The 26,530-nt window shown below is 41.7% G+C and overlaps 1 protein-coding gene across 3 annotated transcripts in view; it reads left to right on the forward strand.

Annotated features, from left to right (window-relative positions):
* The window catches only part of KIAA0930 (KIAA0930 ortholog), a 47,806-nt gene extending 37,265 nt beyond the window's left edge, over nt 1–10,541 (forward strand). Inside the window, exons 3-10 of one of the 3 annotated variants that reach the window (XM_040439137.1) lie at nt 430–537; nt 2,454–2,531; nt 2,819–2,920; nt 2,996–3,136; nt 4,986–5,180; nt 7,020–7,185; nt 8,722–8,874; nt 9,452–10,538. In XM_040439137.1, coding sequence (XP_040295071.1) covers nt 430–537; nt 2,454–2,531; nt 2,819–2,920; nt 2,996–3,136; nt 4,986–5,180; nt 7,020–7,185; nt 8,722–8,874; nt 9,452–9,492 — 984 coding nt within the window. In that variant the 3' untranslated portion in view covers nt 9,493–10,538. Of the gene's footprint in view, nt 1–429; nt 538–2,453; nt 2,532–2,818; nt 2,921–2,995; nt 3,137–4,985; nt 5,181–7,019; nt 7,186–8,721; nt 8,875–9,451 lie in introns of all 3 variants that reach the window. The other 2 variants (XM_040439139.1, XM_040439140.1) reach the window with 2 other exon arrangements.
* The last annotated feature ends 15,989 nt before the right edge of the window (nt 10,542–26,530 follow it).

The raw sequence follows: 26,530 nt of genomic DNA on the forward strand, positions 1-26,530 counted from the left end.
CCTCGCTACCCTCTTGTTTTAGTGATTTTAATGCTTTCTTTTTGTCATTTATTGCTTTCTTTACATTTCTATTTATCCACATTGTTTTTTTTTTCTTGTTCCTGAACCTTTTAGTACTATGAGGTATGTACCTCTCACAATTCGATTTTAGGATGCTTTTAAAAATATCCCCTTTTGTGGCTGTATTTTTATTTTTGAGGACTTTGTCCCAGTTAGTTAGGCCTATGGCCTCTCTTAGTTAGCTAAATTTAGCTTTTTTGAAGTTTGGTATTTTTGTTCCTCCCTGAAGAAACACTCGTTTGAATGACAATTGGAAGGTTATTACTTTATGGTCCCTATTTCCCAAGTGTCCCCCAACCTTGGGGACCATAATGTTTGATGGTTGTGCATTTTCCCTCTAAGTTCACCATAAGATTCTGGTTCTTTCAGCAGGTGGATGTTGAAGTCTATCGTAAGGATTCTAAGAAGCTTCCTGGCCTTGGGGATCCAGACATAGACTGGGAGGAGAGTGTCTACTTGAACCTTATTTTGCAGAAGGTAAGTAATTGTCCATTACTTATTTGAGAACCCACACACATGCATTATATGAAACTTTGTCATCCTGACCTGTAACAGCTAACGAAGTTTCACTTCCCTCACTCTTCAAAGAATCCTCCCCTAACCCCTGACTGGCACATACTGTTCCTCGTGTTTAGGTTACCGTCAGTTTTCGGTTCTTGACTTGCCCAGGACATCTCAATTTTCAGCTAGAAAGTCTCTTTGGTTTCGAGGAAGGTTATTTGCTACTATCTTCAAATGATAGTAAATGGGATATTTGAAATCTGTAATCTGAAACTTTTTGAAGAACTAAAAGGACACAACCATCAGAAATGTTTATTACTAAAACTGTTTGCATGTCAACGAAAATGGAGTTAGGGTATGGTTTACAGTGGGTATGGATGCTCGCTGGAGATATTCTATGTGCACGCATGCAATTGGAAGGCAGTGTTGTGTGATGGGTTGTTAATGAGGTTTACGGTGCCGACACCCCAGGGGAGGAAATAAAAATTGGAACTTATTAATAGTGGAGGGCTTTGCGCTATCCACGGTTTGCATTTCTAACTATTACACAAGGAATATTGATGGGATTATTATCACTGTGTCCTACTCTTGTAGGGATAGGGGAGGGGGGTTACTTGTTACTGGGAGGTTTTATTGACTACTTTAAGAGTGTATATATTGTAAGGCTATATGCTTGGATATATCACTTGACTACGTATTCATGTGTTTTGGACTACATTTACTGTATGTATCTGACAATGAATATACTTTTTGTCTACAAGCAGAACATAATGATGTTAAAAAGATTGAAAAGCAATAATAAAGAACTATCTGATTTTTAAAAAAATGAAATGTTTATTACTAGTTCATGGACTAGCTGAGGTAGTCTTCAGTGGAACTACTTTCCCATCTTTTCACAGCACAACAGGTTTGCAGTCAGCATAGTCCAGATGGTTAGTTCTAGGTCCTGTTACTTCACAGTGCTCTGTCAGCTGCCTCTGGTTTTCCCTTTGTTATTGACTATGTGAAAACTGCTTATCTTGGCCCAGGCAGTACAGTTCATAAAGGCCCATTTACACAGGTCAACTGAGCAGTCAATTATTGGGAATGAACCATTCAATTTGTAGTAGGTGAGAGTTGTATTTACATGCAGAAATCATGTCTTCTGGGCAGCATTACATTCACCCGATGAACGAGAGTTTGCTTATTCATTGGCTGATCAGCAGCATGGTTACACAGGGCAGTGATCACGAATGACCATTTGCTCAAATGTTCATTCCCGATAATCAGCTCAATAACCTGCCTATGTAAAAGGGCCTTAAAGGGGTTGTGCAAGAGCCAAAATGACCCCGCCCCTCCCATTTTGCTGAACCCGCAAAGGGAAGATGACTTGCCTGCTTCCTGGGGCTGGCTCCCCGCTCCCTTCTCCTGCAGGCCTGCGATGCTCCGCTGGGCTCCAGCGATGTCAACATCCGGTTTCACGTTGCCCCAACCAATCACATGCCGTGGCATTGTCTGGCGGGAAGCTGGTGTCTGGAAACGGGTAAGTCATCTGAGTTTTGCAGGTCCTGCAAAATGGGGGAGGGGTTTCCTAAAACCCTTCTCCTTCATTCTTGCACAGCCCCTTTAACATTGAGTTTCACTGTAATTTGTAAATCGAGATCCTGTACTGGTCTGTAACATAGTTTCTTGTGTTGCCATCTGGTGGCCAATGTAATAATTGTGACATTTCATAACTGATTTCATATATAAAAAAAATCACCATCTGGCTACCGTTAGAGCTACTCCAAGACTTTCTACTCAATTGTCCTGCAAGGCAAACTGCCTAGACATGCAGATATACATGCTAGGGATGAATATACAGTCATTGCTCTGTGTATAGTGGTAGAAATAACTGTTGCCTTTCTCCGCAGCTTGATTACATGGTGACTTGCGCAGTGTGTACCCGTTCTGAGGCTGGTGACATCCACATACATAAGAAGAAGTCCCAGGTGGGTGAGTGGTCTTTTGAGACACCGTCTGGACAATAAATATCTTTAATAGAGTCCCTAATAGTTTATATCAATACAGATGTAGCAGAACTGTGTTTGTCACTTGATATCAAGATGTTTTATGTGTGGGTTCACATAGGAGTATAGGTAAAGCACAAGCATATAGAGTGCAGCTTATTCCCAGTCGGCTCTGCTACATTGTAAACGTCCAACTGGGACTTGTCTACAGCTCTGTAGACCTGTAGTTGTGTTTGCTGTATCTTTATGTGCATATAATGTTCTTTCAGCAAGTATTTGCTTCTCCAAGCAAACACCCCATGGACAGCAAGGGGGAAGAGTCGAAGATCAGTTATCCCAATATCTTCTTCATGATTGACAACTTTGAGGAGGTAATGACGGCTATTCCAAAACACTGTCTATCTGTCTTTTATGCTGTATGACTATATTAACATGTTGTATTCTAGGTGTTCAGCGATATGTCTGTAGGAGAAGGGGAGATGGTTTGTGTTGAGCTTGTGGCCAGTGACAAGACAAACACATTTCAGGGAGTCATATTCCAGGGGTCTATACGATATGAGGCTCTAAAGAAAGTTTATGACAACCGGGTAAGTATGAGATTTGGGTAATATAACCCTTGAAACTGTTACACCTTTTAAGTTTTAAGAACTGGGCTTCTAAATTCACTGCTGGTTTTCATAAATTTGAAAGGTTTGTCCTGAATTACAAAAAAGTGTGTGCTTTCTTCCCGCCTGTCCACAGGTTGTGTGTGGTATTGCAGCTCAACCCCATTCACCACAACAAAGCGACGCTACAGTAGCAGACACAACCTATGGACAAGTGTGGTGCTGTTTGTGGGGGAAAAAAGCTGTTTTTCTCATCCTATACAACTTATTTAAAGGGACTCTAAACCTAGAATAAAAAAATGAAAGGTAACAATCTTCTTTTGTGTCTTTATTTGCTCTTGTTTCATCAGATAAAACAATAGAAATGCAGTGGAGTGCTCTCTCAGGCTGCAGCCATGGCTTCTCACCCATCTGATGTTAGTCTATGTGAGCCAGGAAATTTAGGAGGAGAGGACTGAGTTTAGGCTGAATAAATTTTGTTTATACAGTGAGCGTGGTCATTTTGTTGGAATGAATATGCTAGTTACTAATAATACAAAATAGATTTGGTAACCGCATCAGCCATAGTACCAGCTGTAGTGTATACATGGTACCAGCCATAGAACATACAGCTGAATAGCCAGTTTGCATAGTTACACAGTGATAATTCCTCTCTTCACTGCATAATTGTGCAGATTTGCTTTTCAGCAGCTTTAGAAAGTATGTTATGCTGGAGATCAGACTACATATATAGTACATACTTTTGGTTGTCCTGATACTATACTTATAGATAAGTGTATACAGAATGTATGCACCAAGCGTGGCCTCCATTACATCTCTGCAGAGGTTGACGCCCAGCTTTCCCAGATTGATGAATTCCAAAGTTACCTAGTTATGTGGTGATAAATCCCTTTTATATAGCTAGAACAACTTGCTGTTCAGAGTCCTGGAAAAGATGGGTGACAACACTGTGCTGCTGCAGAGGTGATAACATTATGTTGCCCTGGTACCATATGATGAATGCACACAGTGTGTATTTTATAGAACCAATATTGCCCCTATCATTGCCACACAGTCTGTTACCCAGCTTTCAAAAACTGTAGAAAGCCAGATCAGCCTATTTGCCAATTGGTGAATCCAGTATTCTAGAATACCTAGCTGGATTTGCTAGCCAGGACCCTGGAAAAACTGAGTAAGCATCCCAGTGACAAATCCTCCATACTGTAGCATAGCTAGACAATTTGTCATTCACAGTCCAGGGAAAGATGGGTAAGAAATTAATGACTGACTGCCTGTAAAGTGCTGCGGAATATGTTGGCGCTGTATAATAATTAGATGTACCTGTAGTCTATCTAAATAAATCTTTCATATTACTCCCAAATCATGCCACGGCTAGGCAGAATTTACTTTCAGGTTCTTGTGAAAGCTGAATTACCACTATGTGGAGCTATAATAGAGCCTGCAGAATGCTAAATCTACAAAGATAAATCCCCCTCCGTACTCCTAAATAGTGGCAGATTTGCCTTTCTGGGTCCTCAGAAGGCTGGTTTGCCACCATGTGGAACTGTGATAAACTGCAGAACACTAAATTTACCAAGATAAAGCCCCCTCCTTGCTTCTAAATATTGCCATAGCTAGGCAGATTTGTCTTGCAGGGTCCTGGTAAAAAGGGTTCAGTGTCCTTTTTAAGACCCGAAGATCCCATTTGAAGGGGCTGTCCCAACCCCTTCTTAGAATGGAGGTAGCATGGGTAGCCCTTTGCTGTGGCTCTTCACTTGTGCTCATAAAGGACTGGAAGTCATTTGTCTACATTACAATGGTTATAAAAGTTCCTTCACATATTTTGGCTCAGGTCAGTGTGGCAGCAAAGATGGCTCAGAAGATGTCATTTGGCTTCTACAAATATAACAACATGGAGTTTGTACGGATGAAGGGACCACAGGGGAAAGGGCACGCGGAGATGGCCGTGAGCAGAGTTTCCACCGGAGACACATCTCCATACGGCACAGAGGAGGACTCCAACCCTGGGTCACCCCTGCATGAGCGGGTGAGTGTGACATTCTACACCACCATACCTATCACAAGTCAGTTTCCCAAGGAGGTGATGTTGGTACAGAATTAAAAGTGGTGTTTCTAGAAAGCCTTAGGGCATTGCTAGCTGAATGTGGGTGTGACTAAATGTTCTCTCAACTAGGTATTTAATTACTTTACAAGCAATACACCACAGAGAGACCTTCACTTTATTCAGTCGTATCAGAATGGTAGGCCGGTAAAGTTGCCGTTTCTCAAAGGGGTTGTCTAGTTTTCTGATATTAATGACCTATCCTCAGGATAGATCATCAACAGCAATTTGGTGGGGGCCTGACTCCTGGCACCCCTGCCGATCAGCTGTTTGAAGGGGCACAGTGCTCATGTAAGCTTTAAAACACCTCCTGGCTGGTATCTAAACATCTTGAGATCCAGCCGTCAGTAACAAAAATGTATGAGATACGTCCTTGGCTACTGAAGTGCCACCCTGCAGGGATGTATGACATATGTCCTTGGGAGGGAAGGGCTAAAACTGGTTGTTGTTTTTACAGCCAACTGTACTTTTGAAGAAACACATACTCACATGCTCCGCAATGCTTTGTTCTGGCAGCGATCCTTTCTTCACTTGTCTTCCGGTCCGCTTGTCTACTGCCACATGGACAGGGTCGCATATGGCACTGCTGCCAATGACTGTGTCTCCAAGCAGCATGTAACTGCTGGGTCAATTGCCACTTGGGAACACGTCACTGCAGAGGCCAAATATTGGCTGCAGCAGTGCATGTGACTTAATCTGTGCAGAAGTTGATAGACTAGGACCTGAAGAACCGTGAAGAGACCCTGGGGAGCAGACGAGTATGGATTTCTCCACAGGTACAACTGTCTGGAAGGCAAAACATTTTTTTAAAGGAAATGTGTCACTAAAAACTTTATCCGCCAGTTAAAATCAGATAGTAGCACATATTCGTTTTTTCTAATCTGTTTTTATTTTCCGATTTACAGATTTTTTTAATTCTATTTTTGAACATAACCATGGGGGCGGCCATCTTACCTGAGATGTTTCTACATGTTGTTAAGAAGCATTAAGAAATTTTGCTTTACGGCAGCCCCATGGGCCATAGACACAGTGGACAGGAGGGGAACTTATTGACCTCTATGGGAGAGTCTTCTAGGCATGTCTGTGACCTGTGAAGGGGTCATTATACAAGGAAAGAATAGATAAGATGTGACCTATTGTGAATGGTGGATCCTGTCTTATCTATCATTCCAATCCTGTCTGTAATGATATCACCTCAGTGTATAGATAAGCAGGTAACTGCAATAAAGCGATCTGTACAGACCAATAAGTGGCGCTTATTATTAGGCTGAGTGGAGAAAACTGCAGGATTTTAAATAAAAATCAAAAATTTAAAAATAACATCAAAAATGTGTTTATAATATGTTACACATAAAAAGTTGATTTAAATAATGTCATTTTCTGATGACACATTTCCTTCAACAAGCCTGGACTTTGTCTTACTCATACAGTTTGTCAGTGTTTTGTCAGAAACGCCAACATGGAGTCCAGAACCAGGGAGAACTTAGTGCTGCTAGGATCTGTAGCTCACAGAAGACTGGTTAGACTGGTGCACTATATAATTAAAGTGTCGCTGTGAGCAGAACTAGGTCAGGGCAGGTTTCAGCCTCTGAACATGAACAAGAATATTTCTATTCACTGGCTGCAAGCAGATACCTTTTGAAAATGGGAAGAAACTGAAAGACCGTATATTAAATATTTATTTAATCTGCATTTTGCTCTTCTTTCTAGTGATTTTATCATATTTGATGTTATTTTTACTGATCTTTCTGAATCCCCTGTCAGGTTACATCATTCAGCACTCCCCCAACTCCTGAACGAAACAACCGTCCTTCCTTCTTTTCTCCATCCCTGAAAAGGAAAGTACCAAGGAACCGAATTGCAGAGATGAAGAAATCGCACTCTGCCAATGACAGCGAGGAATTCTTCCGGGACAGCGATGATGGGGGAGGTATGGGTGGAGTATGAGGGAAGAGGTATACTCTGTTAAATGGTCCATTAAGCCTGTAACACAGATTAAATGGCCTCTAGTCTTGATCTGTGGTGTGGATTTTAAATCTGCAGCATGTCAGTTTATGCTGCGTATATATCCACCACGGTTTTCACCCTTTGTAGTACATCAGATGAAATCTGTGGCTAATCTGCCACAGAGCCCAAATCTGCGATATGTGGCCGCACCCTTTTATCCACTCTCATTTCACTTCTGTGCACTCATGAACTGGCCACATGATGCGTGCTGAGATAGAGTCCTGGAGTCCTCTCCATTACATGCATGCGCTCAGGAGTCCTCTTTATGCATCACATGCTGGTTACGGGCCCAGGTCTAATCGGTGTAATGATATATCTACATAGGGGTCAGAGCTCCAATTCTCCAGTTTCCCTTCACCGGCCATAGTGTTATAGGGGTTGTGGCAAGTTTATCCACAGGATAGGGCATAAGTAGCTGATCGCTGTGGGTCTCGAGAACAGTGGTTCAGTACCTCGGTTCTGATGGAGTGGAAGGCCGAGCACGCACCATGCTTCTCCATTTATTCTCTCTGGGAGCACTAGAAATAGGCGAGCACTGTACATCAGTACTCCCTTAGAGAATGAATGAAGCGGCAATGTGCATACTGACCTGCCGCTCCATCAGAACAGGGGAACAGGACCCCCGATCTTGGGATTGGTGGGGGTCCCAGCATTCTGACCCCCAGTGATCAGCTAGTTATCCTCTATCCTGTCGATGGGGATAACGTATATTCTTAGCACAACCCCTTTGAAGTAATTAAAAATGTTGCCGGTGGCTAACACAAGGGGGAGCTAAAGCTATACACATTTATACAATTTAAAGGGAACCGGTCACCAGTTTTATAGTGTCCTAACTAAGGGCAACATAAATAAGTGACTGATTCTCTTAGCAAAATGCTGGGTCACTTTCTTTAATTGACCCAGTCAATCTGCCAACATCTTGTATTGAAAAGCTCCAGCTGATAATAATGAGTCCTGAATATTCATGAGCTCCTGACTCTCCCCGCCTACCTGCTGCTGAATGACTGTTTGTTTCCATATGAACCAGCAGCAGGTGGGCAGGGGAGTGGCTATAGCTCTGAATTAAATATACGCTGGACTCAATGACATCACGCTGGACTCAAATCAGCTCATTAGCATGCGGCATCTTTGTGTGTATATTATGAGATAACCATCTGTCACACCAGTGAGTGAATACATCTAAGGTACTTTTTAGTAGTTAATGATTGTATATAATTAGTTAGATTATAATCAAATATCCACATGACAGGTTCCCTTTAAAGTAATAATAAATTAGTTTTTACTTGGCTCTCCCTGGTGGTGACTGTAGAAAGGAGAAGCACTGTCACAGTGTACTGATAGACTTCCCTGATCAGTATCAACACCCTCCTGGCATAGCCTGTTTTATGAGGACGATCTGATCCGTGCAGACTCATACTAGTTCCCCATATCTATTTTTTATATGCTTGTTACTCTGCAGATATTAATGTCACCAACCTAAGGTCGCGCTCGCTTTCTGGGACTGGGAGATCTTTGGTGGGATCGTGGCTCAAACTGAACAGAACTGATGAGAACTTCCTACTCTATGCACATTTGACCTACGTCACTTTGCCACTGCAGCGCATCTTGTCAGGTGAGTCTTGGGTAAAACCAAGTGTTACACATCTGCCTACAAGAATGTAGTTAAATATATAGATAAGTGGGACACAGGCTATGCTTTATGATATGTCTTGTTTACATTGGCAGCATGACGTGTAGCACATGTAAACACATGTATCCCCATTGCAGCAAGCAATTGGCACCTGCAGTCACAGTGCCACACGGTTCGAAAGGTGGTGTGTGGTATTGCAGCTCTGCCCCATTTAATTAAATGGAACCAAGCTGAAGTACCAGACACAACCAATAGAGGTGTGGTGCATTTTTGGAAGAAAGCAGCCGTGTTTTGGAAAATTCCTTTCCACCAGTGATCCTGCCCTATAAATTGCACACTAATGAGCCACAAAAAGCAGATGCTACGGGTAAAGGTCTGAAATAAAGGACTATTACAGTACCAGATTTGTAATAGAGTGTCCTGGTGGTTTACTTTTCTTTAAACCTGCCTGTACAAAAGAATTCTGCCAAGTTTCTGATCCAGTTCTGATGACGAAAGGAAGAATGGGGGAAAAAAGAGAAGTGAAAACGCTCAGTAACTTTTATTTGTTCTCCTTTAGATATTCTGGAAGTTCGACAGAAGCCAATCCTGATGTCATAGCAGATAAAGTTGGCACTGCCTTTGGGAAATTTTCACTGCCATAGTGCCTACCTGACCTGCAGTGGTTTCACGTGCAACACTACCACCTAGTGTCCACCTAGTGTCCATGCACCGAACAAAGACAAGCGAGGGAGAAGGCCGGTTCCTACTGTTGAGGCTGACAAACTTTACAGTAGGAAAAAAATAACAACAAAGAAATACCAGCCAGTCTAAAGTGCCTCTTTTTAACCCTTCATCCTTCCTTTGGTAGGCTCGCTTACGCCATCTAGTGGTCTGGTGGGACTTCAACAAAAGGGTCTGCGTTTAGAAACGTAACACGCTTTATAAACTATTTCTTATACCGACGTTTACTGTGGGTGGACAGTAGGCATGTCTGTGTACTTACGCCGTGTGGTCAAAGATTTCAATGAATGTCACGCCATGATTCAGTGGGCAATGGACTCGCTTGGTATTTTGATGTCTCCGTCCGCCCTCTTGTTCTACGACTAAGCGCGAACACAAGTGATGTGTGAAAATGTCTGCGTCTGTTTCTTTTTTTATGTTTTTATTCCATATTTTATATACATTTTTGTGTGTAAAGGGAAATATTGAGCAAAAGGACAAATTTAATACTGTAATTAATAATTTTTTTTTTTTTTGGAATTAACAAAAAGTTCTATAAATGTATTAACGATGTGATTGTTGTACGTTGCAGAATACAGACAAGGTCCCTATTACTGGAAAATTAGGCTACTTTCACACTAGCGATTTAGTTTTCCGATATTGAGATTCGTCATAGGGGCTCAATACCGGGAAAAAAACGCTTCAGTTTTGTCCCCATTCATTGTCAATGGGGACAAAACTGAACTCAACGAAATGCTCCAAAATGCATTCCGTTCCGTTTAGTTGCGTTTCCATACCGGAGAGCACACCGCAACATATTGTAGTTTGCTTTCCATCCTGGGATGCGGAGCAAGACTGATCCAGCATGACCCCAAATGCAAGTCAATGCGGAGGGATCCGTTTTCTCTGCCACAATAGAAAACGGATCTGTCCCCCATTGACTGTCAATAAAGTTAATGACTGATCCGTCTTGGCAATGTTAAAGATAATGCAACCAGATCCGTTCATAATGGATGCAGATGGTTGTATTATCAGTAACGGAAGTGTTTTTGCTGAACCCTGCCGGATCCAGTAAAAAACGCTAGTGTGAAAGTGGCCTAAGTGTGCTTTTCCTGACGAAATCGAGAAAAATAACTTATTTGTAGGCAAGGGCAGGATAGAAGTGTTAGGCCTCTTACACACGGGCGTCTTCTATCTTCATTCAGCAGGACCTGCGCTGACGTCACCGCGCTCACCACCTGGTGAGTGCGATGACGTCACCGAAGGTCCTTTTCCAATCAGGTCCTGCAAGAAGAAAGAAGACGAGCCCGGCTGCGCGATCCAGTGGATGAGGTGAGTTACATTTTTTATTTTTTATTTTTAACCTCACAATGGACCTTTTACTTAGCATTCTGAATTAAAGAATGCTATTATTTTCCATTATAACATGGTAAATGGGGTCCCGGGTAACTCATCCCTCGTCTCCTAGCAACCATGTGTGAAAATCGCATTGCATCCGCACTCACATTGCATCCGCACATCCCCGAATATAGAACATGCTGCGATTTTCACGCAACGCACAAGTGATGCGTGAAAATGACCGCTCATCTGAACAGCCCCATTGAAGTGAATGTGTCCGGATTCAGTGTGGGTGCAATGCATTCACGCATTGCACCCGCGCAGAATTCTCGCCCGTGTGAAAAAGGGCCTTAGTGTTTGATCTCTTTCTTGCTGCTGGATCGCCATGTTGGGATAGGTGGGGGGAGGGTAGGTTGGTGTGTGCACTCTGCATATGTAATTTGTAGGCCTCATGTACACAACTGTATCCGTATTGCCATCTGCAAATCATGAATCCATAAAATATGGATACTGTCCATGTGCATTCTGTAATTTTCTAGGATATGCCCCCAATATCTGATAGGTGCAGGTCCCACCTCGTTTTTCTGGGACTGCCAAAAATAGACGAGCAGTGCAATCGTCTTTTTTTCGAAGTCCTACAGAAATTAATAGGAAGCACACCGTGCGCGGCCACCGCTCCATTCACTTCTTTGGGGTTTACGGAAATAGCCAAGCCAGCCCTCTGCTATTTTCTGCAGTCCCATAGAAATAAATGGAGGGCAGTTGCGCATGCGCGGTCTTCTCTCCTTCACTTTGTATGCTCCCTTCTAGAGATAGGTGCGATATGCCCCCAGATGGGCCAACCTCTTTAATATCCTTCCCTGTCCAATGAGATTTGATTATACAGATTTTTTTCAGTATGTCGGAAAATCATTGTGTAATATTGAACAATTCTAGTTGCTGGACGCGCACTCTGCAGCTAACTTCCCTTTCACAGTGGCTCCAACCCAACCCCTTTCTAGTTTCCCAACTACAACACACCAGCATAAAGGGGAATTTTCAATATCACTAAATCAGTACCAAAAGTGCTCCCTTGAGATTTGGCAAGCAGAGGACGCTGTTTGCTCAATTTGAATCAGTATTCAGTTCTTCCTTAGAAACTAAAGGCTTCAGTTTGTTGTATATGTACATAACAGCCAGATTGCAGCTACTATTTTGTAATTTGATGTTAAAAAAAAGTATTTCTGTTGTAGAATATTTTTCATGGGACATCCCCTTTAAATCAAGTTTTTATGTTGAACGTTTTTTTTGTAATTTCTTTGCTGATTTTTATTTTAATTTTTCTTAATTTTTTTGCCACCTTCTTTGGTAAAAGGGAGACTCCCTTTTACCAAAGAAGGTGGCAAAAAAAATCGGCAGTTTTGACCATGACAGTGTTGACTGCTCTGTTTAGGATCAAACCAGAAGAGCACTGCAGCTGGCACTCAAAGCTCAGTGCTGAGAGCACTTCACCGTGAAACCCCTCCTCCTAGTAACTTGCAGGAGCAGAATAAAAGTTCATGTTCTCACTACTCTTGGTAATAAAATCTTCACAAAATGTATGTTTGTCCGGCTCTCCCTCAGTCCCTATCTAGCGCCGTAAGTGGTTTAGCCTGGTCAATGGTGCTAACAGAGTCCCTTTTAAAATAATCCTGAAATGCTGCAGTTTTCCCTCTGGCTACTAAGTCTCATAATAGGCGGATACTTTTTATTCTTTAGAGATCACCTTTCATCAGTGATTCCATCAGCACAGGCAGGATTATAATGACAGAGAACACCTATATATAGATATCTATTATTGCGAAAGGTGGATCCTGTGTTTACACAATATACTTATCCCCTTCCCTGCACAATGACCTCTACACAGGTCACAGAGCATGCATAGAAAACTCTCCCATAGAAGTCAATGACCCTAGGTTGCAGGTGGCTGCTGTAAAGAATATCTATGAATGTCGTTAGGCTACTTTCATACTAGCGTTTTCTATTTTCCGGTATCAATACCTGATATAGGGTCTCAATACCGGAAAAAACGCTTCCGTTTTGTCCACATTGTCAATGGGGACAAAACGTAACTGAATGGAACGGAATGCTCCAAAATGAATTCCGTTCCATTCTCGTACAGCATGCTGCGGTTTGCTTTCTGTCCTGGGATGCGGAGCAAGATGGATCAGTCATGACCCACAATGCAAGTCAATGGGGACGGATCCGTTTTCTCTTACACAATAGAAAACTGATCCGTCCCCCATTGACTTTCAATGGAGTTCATGACGGATCCGTCCTGGGTATGTTAAAGATAATACAACCGGATCCGTTCATAACGGATGCAGATGGTTGTATTATCAGTGACTGAAGCGTTTTTGCTGAACCCTGCCGGATCCAGCAAAAACGCTAGTGTGAAAGTGGCCTTAACAGCAGCTCTGGCAAGATGGCGGCCCGTAAATCATGTACAGAGAATAAAATTAAAAATAAAATAAATCTGCAATCAGATTTAAAAATAACAATATGTGTGTATCTTGTTTTAACTGATAAAGTGATGCATTCCCTTTTTTTAGCAGTTTACGTATTATAAATAACTGAAGCAGCATGAAAAAAGAATACGAGCCACAGTTGCCAAAATGCCCCCACACTTTGTTGGACCTAGTCAGCTTGGCATAATTCCAATTTTTGGGGAAAAAAATTGGTGGTATATCTCGAAAAAGAGCAATAAGGATATCTGGAATAGATTCACTTCTGTTTCAGTAAATTCTTGTATTCCCATGAAATAGCATTTTTTGGAGAATCTTTTCTTAGAATTCTGCATTGTTTCTCTGGTATTCCACCCAAAAATGCATAAATAAATTGACAACTGAGTGTTACCTTTACTTTTGTCGACAGGTTGTGTCACTACACAGTCTGACACTGTCCAATCAGTGCTTACTGTCGGACACAGCCCATTAACAAGAGGAATAGTAATAACCAGCTCACATTTCTAGAAGGGATAATAGAGGAACAGCCCCATTGATCACAAACCATTGAAGAACTAACATAATGCATGTACTTGTCATCATTATAACCTGTATTCAGTCATATATGTAGTTCACTGTGTGCATACGCCAGCCTTGTTAAGTTTACACTGCTGACACATTTCTGTGTGCATTACCTTCAGAATGTTTACAGCGGAGGCAGCCATTTTGTTACAAATGTATTTGTTAAGAGCACATACATATGGCGGTATTTTTGGTCCTTATATTAGCAATGTCATAAATGGATACCATCTGATGGTGAGTTACATTATTTATTATTCTCCAGAGCTGCACTCTCTATTCTGCTGGTGAAGTCACTGTATTTACCTTGCAGTGAAGTAAGATACATCCTGTATTATGCTCCAGAGCTGCATTCACTCTTCTGATGGTGAAACAGTTGTTTAGCTGAGCACCTATACAGTGTTTCATTCGTCAGATTATTTTTAGAGACTGTTGTAAAGGTGACACTTCCCAGAATGTAAGTCACCATGCTGACAGCCAGCAAGGAATGTTGGGAGATTTCAGCTCTGAAGCCTGTACAATTGTGAATGTAGTGCTGCACTGTAATAAATGCTGTATCTCCGGATACGTATAACATTTTTACAAAGCAGCTCAACTTTCTATGGAGATTAAAGGCTTGTAAGGGATTAGGAAACATGTCCGCTTTCTTGCAGAAACAATGTCACACTTGTCCATGGACTGTGTTTAGGTAGATGATATCCATTGACGTGTATGGAGCTGTGCTGCAGTACCGGACGCAGCCTACAGACATGAGTGGCACTATTTTTGGAAGTACACAGCCATGTTTTTCTCATCCCACACAACCCCTTTAATCCTATATGTAAACGTTTTCACAGCATTAGGCCTCATGCACACGACCGTATGTTTGGTCAACATCTGAGCTGCATTTTTTTGCAGATCGGATGCGGACCCATTCATTTCAATGGGGTCGCAAAAGATGCCGACATCACATGTGCTGTCTGTTCCACAGCCCTATAAAAAAGATAGAACATCTCCTATTCTTGTCCGTTTTACAGACAAGAAAATGACATTTCTATTCAAGTGAAAAAGAAAATGGTGGGATGCACATGGCCAGGATCCGTATTATGCCATTTTCATATAACTGAGGAGAAGACATTATTGGGGTCATTTATCAAACTAGTGTAAAGTAGAAGTGGCTTAGTTGCCCATAGCAACCAATCCGATTCCACCTTACATTTTCCAAAGGAGCTGTCAAAAATGAAAGGTGGAATCTGATTGGTTGCTATGGGCCAGTTCTACTTTACACCAGTTTGATAAATGACCTGATATGTACCTTTGCTATTGGAAATAATAATTATCGGGGGGCTGCAACTTTAAGAAGGTCCTGTACTTACGCACACACACATTGCTGGATCACCTCCATACAGATACGGTCCCCATGAGCTCTAGCCGGGACCACATTGGAATATGCTGTAAATTGCAAAGTGGGCATCCCACCTAAAACCTATGAAGAGATGTGTGCACAGAATGCTAGGAAATGTCATTTACAATGCACTGTAAGGCCGCAGACATCCCATTATGTATACAATTTTCTTGCTTTGAATGTCTGTTGTATTTTGCAGGAAAACTAGGTCGGCCATTGACATGTTTATGATATATGAAATCATGTTCATGCGTGATGTTTTGTGTAAGAGAATCTGTCAAAGAAAAATGTCTACATTTGTCCTTTACATGAGGTACAACTCCCAGCATGCTCTGATAGCCCGGAGCAGGAAAATCTAATTCCCTGCAGGTTTCTTCAACAAGAATACACTCGAATAGCGAAGACTGCACAGCGTTTCGCTTTAAAATCGATAGCCGCAACTTCAGTGATTTTGTGGTCGATTAAAAAGTTTCAAAAGGTAATCGAACAATCAGACTGCATTGGAAAAAGACTACATGCAACTTTTTTTCCCTCCATTGAAGTTGTGGTCAGAATACAATTTAAGGGTCCATTCACACGTCCGTTTTTTCTTTCCTGATCTGTTCCGTTTTTTGCGGAACAGATCAGGACCAGATCTGGACCCATTTATTTTCAATGGGTCCTGGAAAAAAACGGACAGCACAATGTGTGCTGTCCGTTTCCGTTGTTCCGTTCCGCATGTCCGTTTAAATATAAAACATGTCCTATTCTTTTCCTGAAAAATCGGATCCTGGTACAATACAAAGTCAATGGATCCGCAAAAAACGGAAGACATACGGATGTCATTCCATATGTCATCCGTTTTATACGGAATCCGTTCCTGGAAATTACATTTTAATTATTTTTTATTTTTTTTTTCCAAGAAATCCAAACAACTTTATTTGCTTCTTGAAATTTATACATGTTTCCGTTTTTTGCGGATCCGCAAAAAACGGATGACATACGGAAACATTTTCAGGAACAACGGATCTGCAAAAAACGGACAGAAAATCGGATTATAGAAAAATACTGACGTGTGAATGTAGCCTAACTGCGACTCGCGGGCAACATGATGTTGGAAAGGAAAGATTTCCATAATGGCTGCCTAAGCCAGAATCGGCCAATATCTTCATGTTTTAAATTGGCATAACCTAAGGGTAGTCAAGTAAAAATCGCTAGTTGGCGCATAAGCTAAGATTCCTTTGGTTTAAAAATGGCGGTTTCCACTGTAAGGGTCAGAAACACCAGAAGGTTTTCTTCCTCTTGGCCTAAAGGAACATTTTGGGAGATTTACCGAAACTGGTACAAGGGAGAAGTGGAGTTATTGCCTAAGCCTCTGGTAAAACTACAACTCCCAAGATGCACACTTGCTTGTCTGTTGTCAGAACCCCATAGAGATGAATGGAGCATGCTGGGAGTCGTACTTTCACAGCTGGAGTGCCGGAGGTTAGCCATCACTGGCCTATGCCAACCAGGACCTCTTTCAAATGAGAGCTGGAATCTGGCTGGTATGGGCTAGTGCCCCAATTTCCCTTTGGCTTAATTTTGAAAAGTCTCTATTGTGTTTTGAATATTTCAAGTGTAATTCTAAGTGCAGACTAGATCAGCCAAATGTTTTCTATGCTATTTCTATGTTCTGTCTGTCGGAGTGTGCAATTTTTACATATACTTTATATAAAACCATTAATGACTGGCATATCAGAATCTGGGCATCCTTGTGTGTATACATGGCCATACGTGTGTAAATGGGTATTAGGAGCTGGGTCTGGACAGTAGAATTTTAAGGGGTATTCCAATCGATTACATTTATCACCTATCCATTTGCTGGGACTTCCCGCTGTTTACTAGAATGGAGTCCCCTCCCCCAATAGCAAGACCATGATGAGGCATTTGCACAACCGATACTGCACACAAACCCCTTCTCGCCAGGGGTGTACTTGTGGGAGGTACTAGGGTCCTTTTGTTTTTAGTGGATTGAAGACAAATATTATCGGCTGGAATATCCCTTTAATGATTTGTTCACACGTGCCCCTTTTAATGCATTTCTTACACAGAACAAGGAATAAAGAGAAGTAGAGTCTTTTCTATATGGTTCCCCTCTTTACTATCCACTCCTTCCTCTTGAGTCAAAAACTGCATAAAAAGGCAAGTGTGAATTGTCCTTGTATCAGCCAAACTGTTGTTGGCCTCAACCTACCATACCAAGAAGTAATTTCATTGACATTAGGGATAAGAGGCAGTCAGGCACCGCTTATCTGTAGTAGAAGTATAACGATTGGAAAAGATCCATCAACCCCTATAATGTTTTGACATGTATGTGTAATACTGTCCGTTCTCACACTTTATACAGACACCTGGTCCTTTTATACTGATTATATTTGTATCCTGACTACATGTGCAGTTTAGCATCACTGAGAAGATAATGTATTAAAACTAAAGGTGAAATTCTCCATAGTGACCATACTGATCAAAAACTTTTTTATTTTTTATTTTAAGGGAAGGTGGAAGTTCATTCACACAACCGTGTGTGCGGTTCGCATCCAGTCCACTTTTTTTTTATCGGATGCAGACCTGTTCATTTCAATGGGGCCACAAAAGATGTGGACAGCACGTGTGCTGTCTGCATCCGTGTATCCATTACGTGGCACCCACAAAAAATAGAACCTGTCCTATTCTTCTACAGGAATAGGCGTTTGTTACATAGTGCGGAACCTGTGGAAGGGTAAAAAGGGGGATGCACACGGCCAGTGTGTGTTTTGCATACCGCAAAATTGATATGGTCGCGTGAAAACCCCCTAGGACTGGGTTCACAGGTGACGGAATAGCTGCTGATTTGCAGTCAAGGATTTTCATGTGGCAAATCCACAGTATTGTACACCACCAGCAAAGTGGATGACATTGTAAGTAATTTCATCCACACGCTGCGTACAAAAATCGCAGTGTAGATTGACCTGCGGTATGTCAGTCTATGCTGTGGATCTCCCCAGCACATTTCACCCTTTGCAATGGTCTGCTGTTGTTTTCGCCAAAAAAAAAAAAAGACGTACATTCAGAAATGCAGCAAAAACTGCAGTGCATTTTCCACGGTTTTTCAATTACATGTGGACTTAGTTGTTAATGGCATTTTTTTCACTGTCATGCGAATGTCATCTTAGACTGATACACAGTAGTTTTTTTCTTTGCCATTTTTCATGTAAAAGGCGTTAGATAGGTGCATATAAAGCTGTTAAAAATGTGCTCATTGATTTCAGTGGGGTCTGTCTGGCTGTGAAAACAGCCAAAAATAGGACTTAAACTGGTTCTGAAAACGGCCGTGTTCTGGCAGGTTACAAAACCAGCTGTCTTTCACCCTTGTGTGAATGATCCTTAAGATGCCCATACACCTTCAATAACTGTTGGCCGAGTGCTTGTTTGGTCGACAGCTCTCTCTCCCGACTTCCCCATACACACTCAGTTCTGACAAGCGTGTATGCATTTTCAGAGTGGGAGAGAGAAGAAAGCTGCTGCCAGACATCGATCTGTGGAAGAATTTCCTGGGAGAACAAAGGATTGGGCATTGGAATTTGACACCGTGCACACCCACTTCTTCTCTCCCCCAACATTATCTACAGATATGTCTGCCTGGGAGAGTCCGTCAAAGGGTAAGGCTAGTTGCATACTAGAGCGTGTGGCAGGCGCAGCACTATGAAGTGCCATTTGCGCTGTGGAATTAGAAGAATTTTGGTATCTCTGACTTCTAGTCTAACCAGAATGTCTAGTAGGTTTAAAGAGCACACCAAATGCTTCAAATAACTTCTTTATTAACATCAACTTTTTTTCATATAACACTGCCTCCTCTGCAGCAGATAGACCATGTACAAAACACGTGTTTAAAAGATATCACAAAATGGCGGTATGCATAAGATGGTGGTTTAACTGTTCAACTTGTCATTCAACATAAATCACTTTAAGTTATTTAAGCACTTTATGATCTCTCTGAGAGGTATATCTGAGGTCTAACTAATAGTTCACTTGCAGTATGCAGTTAGCAGTGACTATTTGCAGATTGGTTGAGTATGATCTGGTATGGTTGTGTGCACTTTGGATTGCAATATGGAATCTAAGTGCTTGCAATTTGTATTTGCAATTGTATGGTTGCAATTGATGGAACTGTAAGTTCAGTATACAGTTCTAAACACAATACAAACATTATATAACTTTTAAATACCTATATTGGCCTCTTGTTCCCATAAAACTCTGCTCTCAGTGGAGTGAATGTCTCTTCAGCTCCTGTCTCTGGTGAATGATTCTAGCAGCAGGAGCTCAGGGAATTCCCAGACAGGCTGTGTGTAAGGCTGCCTGTGATTGGTGAAAACTCTTGCTGTGTGAGAAGCTGGCTGTGATTGGTCTAGACTTCTGCCCAGCAACAACAGATTAACACTATGCTTTCTGTTTCTGCTGTGTCACTGATCTTACCTTACCTTGCATTACAAAATTAATTTTAAAGGCATATTATCTTTTTCTGCTTCTGTGAACACAAAATATAACCGTTATATGAAATCCAAAACATGATGTCACAGTAAATAACTCTGCTTTTGTCTTTAACACATAAACAGGAACTGTATTTACGTTATTGGCAGGTCTGGCTATATACACATATAAGCTATACTAGCAACCTAGGACAGGTCTTATCTGGCCAGCTACACAGCGGATCTCTGCACACTCCAACGTAAGACTCCGTCTGACCCCATTGACTATAATGGGGACCAGTGGATATCTGACCGCATTCCACCAAATATGCTTAGAAGATAACAGCTGCACTCCCCGGTTTTCTTCCTGACTATTCTTCGCATGTTTGCCTGAGTGCGGTGGGATCTCTGCCCGGGCCCAAATAGAGTGAATGGGGCCAGACGGAGCTTTGCAAAACTCCAGAAGTGCCGGAGTGCACAGAGATCCGGCAGGCTGTTCCCTGCTGGAACATCGCTGCTAGTCTGCAACTAGCCTAATACTTGTGCAGCAGGTGGTGGCCAAAATGAGAGTTGCTTTTTAAATGGCTTGGCTTGCCTATCTATACTACACTATGAAGTTTACCCATTATCTATAGACCTATATTTGCTAAATACAGGCCCAGACCCTGGCCCATAACATGAACACAGAACCAGGGTCAGTACATAAATACAATGCCAGAATCAAGCCCATAACATAAATACAGCATCAGAGCCAAGCATGGTAGATAAATACCACCAGCTCAATACAAATAGGTTTGTTTGGCATAAAACTACAGCTCCCAGTAAGACCTCAACAGGTGTAAAGATATGCTGGGAGTTGCTATTTCACAAAACAGAATACTCACACTGGTTCTACAGAGAGAAAGACATAGACTAGTACACAAATGTGTGTTTCTCAATTATATAATTTGAATATCTTTCCCAGCAACCTAGGCCTACAATACTGGGCCTGAATACAATAATGTCAAATAATGTCCCCTGAAAATAAAGCGCCACACGCACAGTGCCCCTAAGGATAGTGCCAATGTTTGGTGCTCCTAATAGATAGTACCTAATATTCTGTGCTCCCTGTGTAGGGGAAGGCAACTAATGGTTCCTTTGTCCTGCCAGAACTGAGGCAGCTGCTCACCTGTAACTGCATCCTGAGTACAGGGGGCCCCAAGTGCAGTGGCGTAGCTAGAAATGACTGGGCCCCCCAGCAAATTTTTGAATGGGGCCCCCCTCCCCCAGTAATTTTTTCGCAACCCCTTCCTTTTATTCCGCCCCAATTCCTGTGGCTAGTAAGGATCGCTCTCTCAGACCAGGCCCGGCAGCTGTTCCATCCGTTTTCTACACTGTCTATACAGTCACTGTATATCATTTCATTGTGTAATACTGTTGAGGGGGCCCTGACAAAATCCTTTAGTCCTCCTCCTCCTGGATGGGCCCCTTCTGGGTCAGGGCCTCAAAGCAGCCGCTTCCTCTGCTTCCCCTATAGTTACGGCCCTGCCCAAGTGATTTACCTGTTGACCGTGAAAAGCTGAGAGAGTTAACATGTCTGCATCATGGGATACATGAAAATGGTGAGTTCAGCCAACAGTCTAAAGTAGGGAGGCTCAACCTGCGTCTCTCCAGCTGTTGTAAAACTACAACTCCCACCATACCCTGCTGTAGGCTGATAGCTGTAGGCTGTCTGGGCATGTTGAGAGTTGCAGTTTGCAACAGCTGGAGGGCTGCAGGTTGGGTATCCCTGGTGTAAGTTGTATGGAGTGGTTAAAATTAACAATAGCAAAGTCCTCTACTTGTGGTGGTATATAATGCATCTCCTTCCCCCTTTGCCTCGTTTGGTTTGGAAAAGGAGAGAAGACTTCCCAGACTGCAAGAGACACTAAGGGCTTATTCACATGTGTCCGTTTTTTGCCCTCTGTGTGTCATCTGGTTTTCACTAGCACTACTAGGCCAAAAAGGTTATTTCTAGGGCATCTCCTAGCAATGGTATATGAAAAAAGATGGCACCCATAAACTTTAATCGTCATGTTTGGTCTGGAAAACAGACCGAAGTACCCTAGTGCCTGGATCCATCACTTTTCCAAGTGAATTTAATAGGTATATAAAGACGTCCAAAAAGGACATCTGAATATACCCATTGAATTCAATGGATGTGTACTGTCTGTGGAGAATGCAGATACCACCTCTCTGATTCACCAACGCATGCCCAAACTATGGGTTAGCGAAAACCACAGACTGCACACATTCCATCCATATTTGACCTTTTGCTAGGAGACACAGTGGAAATCCCCTTTTCAGCCTAGCAGTGCATGTGAAAAACAAATGACACATGGAGGGCACAAAACAAACATACAGAACAAAATTGGATCCAACACGGACATCATCATAGATGAAAAATGGACAGTTATTTTTAAAAATGGTACTAGTCAATGTTACCTTTAGTGAGGTGGCAGGGCAGGGGTGGTCACTGAAACGAATGAAAGCTAGAACTAGCCCTGTACCTCACATGGATCGAGAGCTCTCCACATTCATTGCTCTGCTAGATTTATTTCAGGCTGGCAGCTCAGGGGCATGTCCCTCAGGGGTGTGTTCTTTGTGCTGAAACTTTCACACCTTCTAACAGAAGATATGGCTGGATACAATTAAAGGTTTAAACTGAGCGTGTGCGACCACCTCAGCTGAAGTGGACAGAGAAATAAAAGAACAGCAAGCGGCATTATACAGATACATTTTATTGAATAGCTCACTGGCTATACTAAATTTTTAATTACATCCAATTAGTTACTCAGATCTAGGTGCTGGTTTGGAACATGTAGAATATTTCTTGTGGGACAACCCCTTCAAGTGTGACTGTAGGGCAGAATGGTATAACATTAATACTATATTAGACCAGTTATTAAAGTAGATACTGATATATTTTTCTTATCTGCTTTTAGTTTCTGGTTGTGGATTTTTAGTTTTATTCTAGTAAAGGGAATGTCACCTATATTTTATACTTATTAAACTACATACTGAAACATATTCCTTTTTTCTTTTATTCTATTTTCTATGAAAAATTATGGGGGCAGCCATCTTGCCAGAGCTGTTGTCAACAGCTTTTAGAGATATGCTTTACTTCAGCCACATGGATCAAAAGCACAATTGACAGGAGATGTTTGTTGACTTCTATGGGAAAGTTTTCTTTGACATGCTCTGTGCAGCGGTGATTGTGCAGGGAGGGGGAGCTGTGACATCACCTATTGTGAACGGTGGATCCTGTGTTATCTATAATTATAATCCTGCCTAAAGGAGATGAGTACTAAAAAGTGATCTCTACCGAACAGGAGGTGTCAATTCTATTATGAGACTGAGTGCAAAATGCAGGATTTAATGTTTTTTATAAAACATAGTGACATAGAAAATAAAAAACATTCTTAGAGTGTGTCCACACAGTGATTCTAAATAACAGTGGAAAAGTTTTCTGCCGACTTCGCCATGGAACTGCACGAATTACATGTGTCTTTTGCGGTGCAGAAATTAATTTCACCCTCTCCACTGCAAAAGGTGAAATTTAAGGTGGAGTTCAGCAGCATCTGAAATCCACACTGCAGATTTCTTAGGCAACTTGTGGATGATTTATTATATCTCATCCACTTTGCTGTTACTGTACAACACTGCGGGTTTCCTGCATGAAACTCTTCATCGGCAAATCCATGGCGTGTCTACCACATGTTTAAAGTGCCTGTAAAGTCAGGTGACTGCAGCATGCTAAGGAACGCTGACTACATAAGGTTATACACTGAACTCAACACAGTTGCAATAAGCCCTCAATAGTGGCGGCAGCAGGCAGTCAGATTTATTGTAGGTCTATGCTTGCAGTGGCGTAACTAGAAATGGTCAGGCCCCACAGCAAATTTTTGAAGATGGCTCTCTCAGGCGTTGCCCAGCAGCCAGTCTGTCCGTTTCCTACAGTGTCTCTGTATATAATGTCATTGTATAATACTGTTGAGGGGGCCCTGACAATAAAATCTTTTAGTCCTCCTCCTCCTAGGTATTTGTGACTCCTAGGTGGTGCCCTCTATAGGCAATACCTGACACGTCAATAAATAAGCAAAAGGGTCACTTAACCCCTTAAATCGGTTCTCCAGGAATAATACGATTTTCCCAAGTACCAGCAGCCTGACTCTCTGACCAGTAGATTCATACTTACCTGCTTCGCTCCTCTGCGCTGCCTCTGGTGCAGTATGTGCATGCTCATAGGCTCCATGTATCCAGAGAACTCCTTTAACCTTTTGCCTACCGCTGCACAACTTTATACATCACGGCGGTAGGCTCCTATATGTAACCTGACGTATAAAAGCGCCAAGTTACATTGCGATCTGCTGGCGGCCTGTGCCGCTGCAGATCGCTGTGACTGTGCTGTCAGACAGCTGTGGTCACAGGGAGAACTCCCAGACAGCAGGCGTGGTCAGGCTGTGATAGATCCTTGCAGCATACTGCTATAAGAATCTATGACCGTGTTAAATGTAAAAGCCTGCAGACAGTTAATTTTACATAATATAGTTTTTTAAGAAATACAGAAAAAAATAAATAAATTGGTCATAGCAATAGCTACTAGTATTAGCAATAGTATAGAAAGCTACTTACACACCAAACTCCTCCCCCCTTTCGTTCATGAAAAATATATTAGTATAGTGGAATTTGTGTGTGTAAAATATAAATACACACTTTTTATTTTAAAAATTTAGGTATTCATTTTAGCTATGTTTAATGTAGCAGTTTTTTTTTCTGCGTAAAATATGCAAATGCATGCATATTTTTTTATTTATAAAAAATTATAATTTTTTTAAAACCCTTAAAATGTCCAAATTTCCCCAAGATGAATACCTTAGGGGAACAACATAAAAAAAAGTCAGTTTGAAGGGGCTTGTAGCGTTTTGGCGCTGTACAACAGTTTTCTGGCAGTACGGTGCCTTAGAACCAGCAATAGAAAAATAAGCTGACAAAATGCGCTCCAGTCTTTTGAAGTTTTGTGGTGAGCCGAGCCAGTAGATGAATTACATAAATGGCATCCATTTTCAGGGTATGGGAATGGTTTTAGAATTTTTTTGTCTTGAAACCTTTTGTAATAGTTAGAAAGAAAATTGATAAGAATGGAAAAATGTTTTCTCCTTAAATATTTTTTTTAAAAATAATATTTTAGATAATCTAATGGCACAAAAGAAAGGTGTAAGGCAGTGATGGGGAACCTTTTAGAGACCGAGTGCCCAAACTGCAACCCAAAACCCACTTATTTATCGCAAAGTTCCAACACGGCAATTTACCCTGAATACTACAGTCCAATATAGTGTATCTTCCATATACTTTATTATTTAGCTATAATAGCCTGCCTACATTTAATGCGCTGTCTGTGCTGTTCATAGTGCTCCCTGCGCTGATGAATGGCAGGCAAATTCTAAGGCATATCGGTACACCATAGATTTTTTTTTTCAGTGTGCGGGTGCCCACAGAGAGGGCTCTGAGTGCCGCCTCTGGAACCCGTGCCATAGGTTCGCCATCACGGGTGTAAGGTGTCCCGTGAAAAATAATATCAAATACATGTAGGCTGGCTCAGAAGTTAATCGGTTATTTGCAGTTATATAGGCCCATTGCTTATAACAAAAAAATGGCCTGGTAAGTAAGGGGGGTAAATACTATACACGGTAATGAAGCAGTTAAGTTTATTTTTATTTTTTTGCATCTCCACATTCAGGAAGCCATATGCCTTTATTTTTTTCGGCTGACATCGTAGAGGGGCTTGTGCTTTGCAGGATCAGTTGTATTTTTTGTAATTGCACCATATTGGGGTACATACAAATCACAGGTCTGTGACCAAAAAGCAGTTTGATTATTTTCATCTAATTTCCATGTATTTTTGTGTGCTGAAAACAAATAAAATATTGAAAAAACTCCTAGACGTCATGATTGCCACAAAATGCTAAATTCTCTTCAAATGTATCACATTCTTTTTTATTTTTTTTATATTATGGGTGTTTAACCAAATTTAAAGTCCAAATTACTATTAATTAATTCATATATGTGCATTTAAGATATAAAATGCCAAAAAAACATTAAAGGGGTTGTCTGAGTGATGTAAAAAAATAAGTATAGCACTGTAAATCTGATGGTCAGCAATATATACATAAGCTAAGCAAGTTTTAGGGGGAAAAAAATTATATTTCCTCATTTCCCTAGTTCTCTTCTTGGCCCTTTGTTATTTGCAGGTAAACAATCTCTGCTCCTTCCCCCCCCTGCAAAGGGGGTGAATACAAGTGCTGCTCTGAGTGACATGTCTGACTACTGGGATACTCAGCAGCATGCTGTATGTGTAAGCCTCAGCCCTGAGTCTGTGCTTCTAATGGTCGAAGGGGTTAATCTTTCCTGAAGAATCCAGTAGGAGGGAGACGCAGGGCACATAGCAGCAGGTCCGGTCAGTGCAGGGGACGTGGCCAGCACTGTGACGTCTCACAAAGCTGCTCTCTCCTGCAGTCCACACTTGTGCACGAATCATCACCAGGTTCTTGGTTCTAGGCTGTTCACACTTTTTCATCGCAGTTCGTCATTCTTCAACCGTTATGTTATGGCTCCGTAAAAATTTATTCATTCGCCAGACAGTTTCTGTTTCATCTGTGGTGAATATACAGTGTTGAAGCAACAGCAGA

Source organism: Bufo bufo, chromosome 1, assembly GCF_905171765.1.
Source record: "Bufo bufo chromosome 1, aBufBuf1.1, whole genome shotgun sequence".
NCBI lineage: Eukaryota > Metazoa > Chordata > Amphibia > Anura > Bufonidae > Bufo > Bufo bufo.